A 12283-nucleotide genomic window follows, 5' to 3' on the forward strand; every position below is an offset into this window, starting at 1 on the left:
CCGGAACACCCCTTTAAAACCAACACACCTAGAGCATTTTGTGTTTAAGAAAAAAATCACAAAAAAAATTAGCCCCCACACAGCTCATTAGACATAACTATAAAAAAAAGTTATGGGGGTCAGAATATGGCGATGTAAAAAAAGCATTTTTTTTTCAAAGTTCTTAATATTTTTTCAGCATTAAAGCACAAAAAAAACTACCAATATGTGGTATCATTGTAATCATACTGACCCAGAGAATGAAGGGCACAGGTCAGTTTTGCCGCATAGGGAACACTGTAGGGACAAAACCTGGAAAACTGTGGCGGAATTGCATTTTTTTTTTTCCAATTTCACCACTTGGAATTTCCCCCCCGCTTCCCACTACATTGTATGCCATATTGAATGGTGGCATTAGAAAGTACAATGCCCTCATACAGCTATGTGAACAAAAAAATAAAAAGTTATGGCTCTGGGAAGACCAGGAAGAAAAAAAATATAAAAATCCTTCCATATCCAAGGGGTTAAGGCATTATCCTATATACTTCTCTATAGGACTTATTGTAAAGAGTGTGATAGTATACACTCCATCCAGGCAGCCAGAAGATGCACCACATTTATCACCATGGCCTACATTAGACACTTTACTATCATTTACACTAACTCTTGCTTGGCTTACACTTTCAACCAGTACGGTAATTTATGCCTATAAAACAGCACACACCTGTATTATATTTGCCGCAAACTACTACTCCATTTTGAGTGGGACAAATATATATATATATTTTTTTTTTATACACCGTTTTTTGGCGGAAAATACATAGTAAATGTGTTCTGCGCCCACGGGGAAAAGAATGTCAGAAACTGCTACATTGACCTTTGTAAATATGGGTCCGTGGGTGAAGGAAGCCCAGTGTTTTTTTTTTTCCCTACAAGTGCTCCTAGGAGCCTTAGGCTCACATGTTGCAGTATTATACAGGATAGGTCATCAGTGTCAGATCCGCGAGGGCTGACTCCCAGGATCCCCACCAATCAGCTGTTTGAAGAGGCAGCAGCACTCCGGTGAGCTCCGCCTTCTCTTCTTAGACCAATGACGCCACATTATTTGGTCACATGGCCTATGTGCAGCTCAGTTTAATTCAAGTGAATGGGGCTGAGCTGCAATACCAAGCACAGCCTCTATACAATGGAGCTGTGCTTGTGTAACACCCCAGAGTTGTGTTACTACACGCCTCTACCCCGCTACTATCTTCTAAGAGCCTGCATATTGTCATCTGATGTAATTTATATTATGTCTTCACAAATGTGCATGTAAAACCATGTTAAACACAATTGTTTCTGTAATTTTCTAGGTTCACCAGTCCCGGTTTAGTGAATCTAGAATTATTCCAGCTTAGCTCCCCCTCTGTGAGCAGAGTGGGCGGTTCCCACCTCCTGCAGCATGGGTGGAGAAGGAAGTTAGAGTTAGTGTAGCCCACCCCCTGCAGGGGTAGGGTGTGTGTGTAAGGAGTTCCCCTGCATAGGGAAGACAGAAAGGATCTTGTCTCGGCTGAGACTTGATCATATACCCAGTCTGAGCACCTTCAGCCTCAGCTGGATGAACAAAGCAGAAACTACAGACAACCTCCAGAGTTCCAGGAAGAAAGCATCACCTGCGAAACCATCTGAGAGATAAGTCCAGACACCTAGAAGAAGCTATTCCTCCTCAGCTAGTCTGTCCCCACAAAGCAGAAGCTACAGAGAAGTGCAGAAGCTTAATTCCTGCCACAATTACAAAGCTACCAAGCAGACGACTTATCCTGCAAGCTCACATTAACCACCTCAGCCCCCTTAGCTTAAACACCCTTAATGACCAGGCCACTTTTTACACTTCTGACCTACCCTACTTTCACCGTTTATTGCTCGGTCATGCAACTTACCACCCAAATGAATTTTACCTCCTTTTCTTCTCTCTAATAGAGCTATTATTTGGTGGTATTTCATTGCTGCTGACATTTTTACTTTTGTTATTAATCGAAATTTAACGATTTTTTTGCAAAAAAATTACATTTTTCACTATTAGTTGTAAAATTTTGCAAAAAAAACGACATCCATATATAAATTTTTCTCTAAATTGATTGTTCTACATGTCTTTGATAAAAAAAAAAAATGTTTGGGTAAAAAAAAAAATGGTTTGGGTAAAAGTTATAGCGTTTACAAACTATGGTACAAAAATGTGAATTTCCGCTTTTTGAAGCAGCTCTGACTTTCTGAGCACCTGTCATGTTTCCTGAGGTTCTACAATGGCCAGACAGTACAAACACCCCACAAATGACCCCATTTCGGAAAGTAGACACCCTAAGGTATTCGCTGATGGGCATAGTGAGTTCATAGAACTTTTTATTTTTTGTCACAAGTCAGCGGAAAATGATGATTTTTTTTTTTTCTTACAAAGTCTCATATTCCACTAACTTGTGACAAAAAATAAAAACTTCTATGAACTCACTATGCCCATCAGCGAATACCTTGGGGTGTCTTCTTTCCAAAATGGGGTCACTTGTGGGGTAGTTATACTGCCCTGGCATTCTAGGGGCCCAAATGTGTGGCAAGTAGTTTGAAATCAAAATCTGTAAAAAAATGGCCGGTGAAATCCGAAAGGTGCTCTTTGGAATGTGGGCCCCTTTGCCCACCTAGGCTGCAAAAAAGTGTCACACATGTGGTATTTCCGTACTCAGGAGAAGTTGGGCAATGTGTTTTGGGGTGTCATTTTACATATACCCATGCTGGGTGAGATAAATATCTTGGTCAAATGCCAACTTTGTATAAAAAAATGGGAAAAGTTGTCTTTTGCCAAGATATTTCTCCCACCCAGCATGGGTATATGTAAAATGACACCCCAAAACACATTGCCCAACTTCGCCTGAGTACGGAGATACCACATGTGTGACACTTTTTTGCAGCCTAGATGCGCAAAGGGGCCCACATTCATTTTATGAGGGCATTTTTAGACATTTGGATCCCAGACTTCTTCTCACGCTTTAGGGCCCCTAGAATGGCAGGGCAGTATAAATACCCCACATGTGACCACATTTTGGAAAGAAGACACCCCAAGGTATTCAATGAGGGGCATGGCGAGTTCATAGAAATTTTTATTTTTTGGCACAAGTTAGCGGAAGTTGATATATATTTTTTTTCTCACAAAGTCTCCCTTTCCGCTAACTTGGGACAAAAATTTCAATCTTTCATGGACTCAATATGCCCCTCACGGAATACCTTGGGGTGTCTTCTTTCCGAAATGGGGTCACATGTGGGGTATTTATACTGCCCTGGCATTCTAGGGGCCCTAAAGCGTGAGAAGAAGTCTGGAATATAAATGTCTAAAAATTTTTACGCATTTGGATTCCGTGAGGGGTATGGTGAGTTCATGTGAGATTTTATTTTTTGACACAAGTTAGTGGAATATGAGACTTTGTAAGAAAAAAAATAATAATTTCCGCTAACTTGGGCCAAAAAAATGTCTGAATGGAGCCTTACAGGGGGGTGATCAATGACAGGGGGGTGATCAATGACAGGGGGGTGATCAGGGAGTCTATATGGGGTGATCACCCCCCTGTCATTGATCACCCCCCTATAAGGCTCCATTCAGATGTCCGTATGTGTTTTGCGGATCCGATCCATGTATCAGTGAATCCGTAAAAATCATATGGACATCTGAATGCAGCCTTACAGGGGGGTGATCAATGACAGGGGGGGTGATCAATGACAGGGGGGTGATCAGGGAGTCTATATGGGGTGATCACCCCCCTGTCATTGATCACCCCCCTATAAGGCTCCATTCAGATGTCCGTATGTGTTTTGCGGATCCGATCCATGTATCAGTGGATCCGTAAAAATCATACGGACATCTGAATTCAGCCTTACAGGGGGGTGATCAATGACAGGGGGGTGATCAGGGAGTCTATGTGGGGTGATCACCCCCCTGTAAGGCTCCATTCAGATGTCCGTATGTGTTTTGCGGATCCGATCCATGTATCAGTGGATCCGTAAAAATCATACGGACATCTGAACGCAGCCTTACAGGGGGGTGATCAATGACAGGGGGGTGATCAATGACAGGGGGGTGATCAGGGAGTCTATATGGGGTGATCACCCCCCTGTCATTGATCACCCCCCTATAAGGCTCCATTCAGATGTCCGTATGTGTTTTGCGGATCCGATCCATGTATCAGTGAATCCGTAAAAATCATACGGACATCTGAATGCAGCCTTACAGGGGGGTGATCAATGACAGGGGGGGTGATCAATGACAGGGGGGGTGATCAGGGAGTCTATATGGGGTGATCACCCCCCTGTCATTGATCACCCCCTATTAGGCTCCATTCAGATGTCCGTATGTGTTTTGCGGATCCGATCCATGTATCAGTGGATCCGTAAAAATCATACGGACATCTGAATGCAGCCTTACAGGGGGGTGATCAATGACAGGGGGGTGATCAGGGAGTCTATATGGGGTGATCACCCCCCTGTAAGGCTCCATTCAGATGTCTGTATGTGTTTTGCGGATCCGATCCATGTATCAGTGGATCCGTAAAAATCATACGGACATCTGAATGCAGCCTTACAGGGGGGTGATCAATGACAGGAGGGTGATCAATGACAGGGGGGTGATCAGGGAGTCTATATGGGGTGATCACCCCCCTGTAAGGCTCCATTCAGATGTCCCTATGTGTTTTGCGGATCCGATCCATGTATCAGTGGATCCGTAAAAATCATACGGACATCTGAATGCAGCCTTACAGGGGGGTGATCAATGACAGGGGGGTGATCAATGACAGGGGGGTGATCAGGGAGTCTATATGGGGTGATCACCCCCCTGTCATTGATCACCCCCCTATAAGGCTCCATTCAGATGTCCGTATGTGTTTTGCGGATCCGATCCATGTATCAGTGAATCCGTAAAAATCATACGGACATCTGAATGCAGCCTTACAGGGGGGTGATCAATGACAGGGGGGGTAATCAATGACAGGGGGGTGATCATGGAGTCTATATGGGGTGATCACCCCCCTGTCATTGATCATACCCCTATAAGGCTCCATTCAGATGTCCGTATGTGTTTTGCGGATCCGATCCATGTATCAGTAGATCCGTAAAAATCATACGGACATCTGAATGCAGCCTTACAGGGGGGTGATCAATGACAGGGGGGTGATCAGGGAGTCTATATGGGGTGATCACCCCCCTGTAAGGCTCCATTCAGATGTCCGTATGTGTTTTGCGGATCCGATCCATGTATCAGTGGATCCGTAAAAATCATACGGACATCTGAATGCAGCCTTACAGGGGGGTGATCAATGACAGGAGGGTGATCAATGACAGGGGGGTGATCAGGGAGTCTATATGGGGTGATCACCCCCCTGTAAGGCTCCATTCAGATGTCCCTATGTGTTTTGCGGATCCGATCCATGTATCAGTGGATCCGTAAAAATCATACGGACATCTGAATGCAGCCTTACAGGGGGGTGATCAATGACAGGGGGGTGATCAGGGAGTCTATATGGGGTGATCAGGGGTTCATAAGGGGTTAATAAGTGACAGGGGGGTGTAGTGTAGTGTAGTGTAGTGGTGTTTGGTGCTACTTTACTGAGCTACCTGTGTCCTCTGGTGGTCGATCCAAACAAAAGGGACCACCAGAGGACCAGGTAGCAGGTATATTAGACGCTGTTATCAAAACAGCGTCTAATATACCTGTTAGGGGTTAAAAAAATCATATCTCCAGCCTGCCAGCGAACGATCGCCGCTGGCAGCCTGAAGATCCACTCGCTTACCTTCCGATCCTGTGAACGCGCGCGCCTGTGTGCGCGCGTTCACAGGAAATCTCGCGTCTCGCGAGATGACGCGTATATGCGTGACTGTGCGCAGCGCTGCCACCTCCGGAACGCGATCCTGCGTTAGGCGGTCCGGAGGTGGTTGAAGCAGAAATATTTATTCCTTGATTGCTAAAACCAGCTGGGACCAAGAGACCAAAGCTGTATACTGCTTGCATGAAAGTTATCTTCAGTAAAGAAACATTTGAACTTCATCTAAAGGTCTGGACATAATTTCTGCTGCAAAATTCCTCTATTACTCCTACTATCACTACACCCATATTTATTGCAAGTGAGCCAGGAGTACGGCCGTACCCAGGTAGGAGACACCGTTGACACAACTATCACTATCCTACAGAGACGTTATAGGCCATTACACCACTCTGGCATTCCTAATCTGGGGCGTGCGTTATAACACATTGGAAGGGCCCTGGGGTAATACCCTGCGCACGCTGCAATTGGCATCACGACAAATACAGAACATTAACAACACGTATCCGGGCCTATTGTACTTGGTGAGCTGTGAGGAGGCTGCAGTGCTGACCAAAGACATGGTCAGTGTCACCGTGTAGCCCTAGTCATTTTTGAAAGTGATGAGGATGATACATTTACTGCATATTCTCTGCTTCACTTTTTGCACAGTTTGCCATCTCCCTCATTGGTTCTAGTTTAGTGAGATATTGTAAGAACCACATCATCACTTTAAATACATATAAAAAGCTCCGTGCACGGCCGATAAACTAATGTGATATTAATTCATTCATGTACCATTATATTTCTTGCAGTCCTCTATAAACCTCTCTAGACCGCGGCTCCTGTCCATGTATATGAGAGCAGCTTCCCTCATGTGGTAGAAGGCTGGAGCACAACTCATGTCTGTCCACAGCCGCTCCTGTCACACACGACTCGGTCCTGTACACACAACCTGGCCCTTTCACACACAACCCTGGCCTGTCACACACAGCTCGGCCCTGTCACACACAGCTCGGCCCTGTCACACACACAACCCGGCCCGATTACACACACAACCAGGGCCCTGTCACATAGAACCCGGCCCTATCACACAGAGCTCCGTCCTGTCACACACAACCTGGCCCTGTCACACACAGCTTGGCCCTGTCACACACAGCCGAGTCCTGTCACACACAACTCTGTCCTGTCACACACAACCCTGCCTGTCACACACAGCTGAGTCCTGTCACACACAACTCTGCCTGTCACACACAGCTGAGCCCTGTCACACACAGCTGAGTCCTGTCATACACAACCCTGCCTGTCACACACAGCTGAGTCCTGTCACACACAGCTGAGTCCTGTCACACCTAGCTGAGTCCTGTCACACACAACTCTGCCTGTCACACACAGCTGAGTCCTGTCACACACAGCTGAGTCCTGTCACACACAGCTGAGTCCTGTCACACCTAGCTGAGTCCTGTCACACACAACCCGTCCTGTCACACACAGCTGAGTCCTGTCACACACAACCCGGCCCTGTCACACACAGCTGAGTCCTGTCACACACAACCCGGCCCTGTCACAAATATACAGCTCAGTTCTGTCACAATTATACAGTACAGTCCTGTCACAAATGCATAGTTCAGTCTTCTCAAATGCACAGGTCAGTCACATACAAGTCTAGTATTTTCACATTCACACAGTCCAGTCCTGCCACAAACACTGAGCCCAGTTCTGTTACTATTTCATAATCCGGTCCCCTCACACCCACACAGCTCAGTCCTGTCACAAACACAAAAGTTACTGCTGTCACTCCAACAAAAACGAGTCCTGTCACAAAATACAAAATGTAGTTCTGTCACAAACACGTAGCACAGTTTTGTCAAGCCCAAACCACTCAGTTCTGTCCCTGCTGTTAAATAGTCGTCACATCCACACTACCTAACCCTGTCACACGTGGCACACAGTCCACTGCCATCATTCCCACAGAGCCCAACATAACAGGATCACGCTGTTTGAATGTTTCATACGGGGCCCCATCACATTCACATTATATGTCTCCTGATGACACCAGTGGTGGGTGTATAAATGGAGAACAACCCTCCATTGTTTTCTAGGAAAAGTTCTGACAGGTGAAGATATACACCATGCTGCAGACTGTGTACTGCTGGTGACAGGTTTATATAAATAATTTTACCTGATCTTTGTAAGCATGGCTTTAGCCTTATACGAGTCAAGAACGTGATCCTGTCCTGAGATATTAGGAAACATTTCATGTCACAGAGCGTGTACCAGGATTTTAATATTGATGGCCTACCCTCAGGAGAGGTTATCCCTGCCAGACATCTGTTTCAAAGTAGCCTCGGTACCGGAAGTCAGCACCAGAACTACACCGCTCCATCCATTCTGTAGTGGACGGGGCTGTTGCGGCAGAGCTGCTCCCATTGAAATGAATGGGTCTGCAGTTACCAGATTCGTCCACTACACAATTGATGGATTTGTATATTTCCAGCACTTGAGCTACTCTCAAACAGTTGATCGGCAGGGGTGAGGGGTGTCAGATCCCGGCCAATCAGATATTGGTGGTTCATCCTAAGGAAAGGTCGTCCATAGTAAAATCTTGGAATATCCATTTAATTTTACCATACAAATCAGATGTTTGTTTGGCTGACAGCTATTCCTCCTGTCCTGCCCCCTCCGATACACACTTGGTCAGGCATATGTTCTGAATGGGGAGAGTAAAGATACCCATAGCGGTGTTTTATCTCCCCTGAGAATGAAAAGGATAATACATGCTGAAATGCCTGAAGGATCGGACTCCTTCTTTCCTCTGACATCAGGGAAAAATTCGTTCAGGCAACATTAACCACCTCCTTACCAGGCCAGTTTTTTTGTTGTAGCAAGTCATTTCTGAGCCAGCCCACTTGTATTTGATATTATTTTTCTCGGGACACCTTAGACCTTTCTTTTGTGCCATTAGATGATGGATATAATATTTTTAAATATATATTTAAAGGAAAAACTGAAAATTGTGAATTTTTTTTTTTTCTTTGTCAATTTTTTTTTCTAACTATTACAAAAGGTTTCTAGACAAAACATTTCTAAAACCATTCCGTACGCTTGTACACTGAAAATGGACACTATTTATGTAATTTATCTACTGGCTGGGCCCGTCGCAAGACTTCAAAAGACTGGAGCGGATTTTGGCGGCCTATTTTTCTATTGCTGGTTCTATAGCACCCTACTGCCAGAAAAATCTTGTACAGCGCCAAAACGCTACAAGCCCTTTCAAAGTGACTTTCTTTTAAATGTTTTTTGCCAAGGTATTCATCTTGGGGAAATTTGGACATTTTAATTTATTTTATTTTTTTTACATTTTTGTATGCGTTTGTATATTTTACGCAGAAAAAAAAACTGCTGTACAAAATATAGCTAAAACAAATACTTAGATTTTTAAAATAAACAAATGTGTACACTGCGTGCAGAATTATTAGGCAAATGAGTATTTTGACCACATCATCCTCTTTATGCATGTTGTCTTACTCCAAGCTGTATAGGCTCGAAAGCCTACTACCAATTAAGCATATTAGGTCATGTGCATCTCTGTAATGAGAAGGGGTGTGGTCTAATGACATCAACACCCTATATCAGGTGTGCATAATTATTAGGCAACTTCCTTTCCTTTGGCAAAATGGGTCAAAAGAAGGACTTGACAGGCTCAGAAAAGTCAAAAATAGTGAGATATCTTGCAGAGGGATGCAGCACTCTTAAAATTGCAAAGCTTCTGAAGCGTGATCATCGAACAATCAAGCGTTTCATTCAAAATAGTCAACAGGGTCGCAAGAAGCGTGTGGAAAAACCAAGGCGCAAAATAACTGCCCATGAACTGAGAAAAGTCAAGCATGCAGCTGCCAAGATGCCACTTGCCACCAGTTTGGCCATATTTCAGAGCTGCAACATCACTGGAGTGCCCAAAAGCACAAGGTGTGCAATACTCAGAGACATGGCCAAGGTAAGAAAGGCTGAAAGACGACCACCACTGAACAAGACACACAAGCTGAAACGTCAAGACTGGGCCAAGAAATATCTCAAGACTGATTTTTCTAAGGTTTTATGGACTGATGAAATGAGAGTGAGTCTTGATGGGCCAGATGGATGGGCCCGTGGCTGGATTGGTAAAGGGCAGAGAGCTCCAGTCCGACTCAGACGCCAGCAAGGTGGAGGTGGAGTACTGGTTTGGGCTGGTATCATCAAAGATGAGCTTGTAGGGCCTTTTCGGGTTGAGGATGGAGTCAAGCTCAACTCCCAGTCCTACTGCCAGTTTCTGGAAGACAGCAGTGGTACAGGAAGAAGTCTGCATCCTTCAAGAAAAACATGATTTTCATGCAGGACAATGCTCCATCACACGCGTCCAAGTACTTCACAGCGTGGCTGGCAAGAAAGGGTATAAAAGAAGAAAATATAATGACATGGCCTCCTTGTTCACCTGATCTGAACCCCATTGAGAACCTGTGGTCCATCATCAAATGTGAGATTTACAAGGAGGGAAAACAGTACACCTCTCTGAACAGTGTCTGGGAGGCTGTGGTTGCTGCTGCACGCAATGTTGATGGTGAACAGATCAAAACACTGACAGAATCCATGGATGGCAGGCTTTTGAGTGTCCTTGCAAAGAAAGGTGGCTATATTGGTGACTGATTTGTTTTTGTTTTGTTTTTGAATGTCAGAAATGTATATTTGTGAATGTTGAGATGTTATATTGGTTTCACTGGTAAAAATAAATAATTGAAATGGGTATATATTTGTTTTTTGTTAAGTTGCCTAATAATTATGCACAGTAATAGTCACCTGCACACACAGATATCCCCCTAAAATAGCTAAAACTAAAAACTACTTCCAAAAATATTCAGCTTTGATATTAATGAGTTTTTGGGGTTCATTGAGAACATGGTTGTTGTTCAATAATAAAATTAATCCTCAAAAATACAACTTGCCTAATAATTCTGCACTCCCTGTATATGTTTGTATTTTTTACACACAAATTCCACTATACTATTGCTAAAACTAATAAATATATATCTATAAATATAATAAGTGGCGGGATGTTTGTATGAGTGTGTACGTAGTCTAAATACTATTACTATAACTTTTGAATTTAAATATATATATATATATTTTTATTATTTTTTTATTTTTTATTTACCAAGGCAAAAAGAGGTTAATTCCCAGCATGCAGGCTGACATTTCATTTCAAAGCCAGCAGGTGGCGATCTTACATAAGAAAAAGTGCTTCCTGCCAGATTTAAACTTCTTCAATGTAATACACACTTGTAGCAGAGTGCTACAAGAATATTACTGCCTGACAGCTCCAGCTGGCCACGGCACACCTTCCTGTGAGCGCAGGGCCACCGGCAGATCACAATGTAACCCAGCGCTTCTATACGTCGGGTTATAGATAAGAGCCTACCGCCGCAGAAAGTCGTGCGGTGGTAGGCAAGTGGTTAATCTGTCTACTGTTTTAAACACTTGTTTCTGCAGACTCAATATGGGAAACACGATAATTGTTACAAAGCGGATGTGGATCCTCTGTGGCACTTAAACAGATTTGGGTTGGAGCTACTCCTAAGAGTGTTATCTAAGTAGCCCTCCTGGTCTTCACCCTTTAACTCCTATACAGGTATCTGGACTTCACTGCAGAGGAACTACCACCACTACCTCTTGGACTAATCTCTGTTCAAGTGATTGGTGGCCCACAGGGGTCAAGAGGCACCGATGCGGAGCACAAAGGGATCACAAGGACAGGCTGAAGTCAGGGCAGGCAGCTCAGGGTCAGAATAGAGATCAGGTAAGGCAGCGAATGGGTCAAAACTGGAAAAGAGGCCGAAATTGGTATATGGGCAAACAAACAAAGAAAAGCAAATCTTTGCAGGACACTAGTGGACTAGAACCTATCCACAAGGAAAGATGCCTTAAAGGGGTTGTCCAAGTTCAGAGCTGAACCCGGACATACTCTTATTTTCACCCGGACAGCCCCCCTGAGGCTAGCATCGGAGCATCTCATGCTCCGATGCGCTCCCTTGCCCTGCGCTAAATCGCGCAGGGCAAGGTCTCATTTGTTTTCAATAACACATTGCTGGGCGGAAACTTCTGCCCGGCAGTGTGTTCGGTGATGTCACCGGCTCTGATGGGCGGGCTTTAGCGCTGCCCTAGCCATTTTACTGGCTAGGGCAGCGCTAAATCCCGCCCATCAGTGCCAGAGACTTCACCAGGCTTCCTGGCAGCCCTATGGAGATCCCGGGTACGTCTCCATATCTCGAAAAAATGCCTTTGCCCTGCGCGATGTAGCGCAGGGCAAAGGAGAGCATCGAAGCATGAACTGCTCCGATGCTCAAGTCAGGGGGGCTGCCGGGGTGAAAATGAAGGTATGTCCGGGTTCAGCTCTGAACCTGGACAACCCCTTTAACTACCCTAGGGTGACCAGATTAGGGTACGTGAGTGCTGGA

At 44.7% G+C, this 12283-nt stretch overlaps 1 protein-coding gene across 1 annotated transcript in view; it reads right to left on the bottom strand.

Annotated features, from left to right (window-relative positions):
* The window catches only part of MCMDC2 (minichromosome maintenance domain containing 2), a 48974-nt gene extending 42275 nt beyond the window's left edge, over positions 1 to 6699 (bottom strand). The window contains exon 1 of the mRNA XM_040433871.1: positions 6594 to 6699. Coding sequence (XP_040289805.1) covers positions 6594 to 6699 — 106 coding nt within the window. The remainder of the gene's footprint in view (positions 1 to 6593) is intronic.
* Positions 6700 to 12283: the final 5584 nt, after the last annotated feature.

The sequence above is a fragment of the Bufo bufo genome, chromosome 5 (assembly GCF_905171765.1).
Source record: "Bufo bufo chromosome 5, aBufBuf1.1, whole genome shotgun sequence".
NCBI lineage: Eukaryota > Metazoa > Chordata > Amphibia > Anura > Bufonidae > Bufo > Bufo bufo.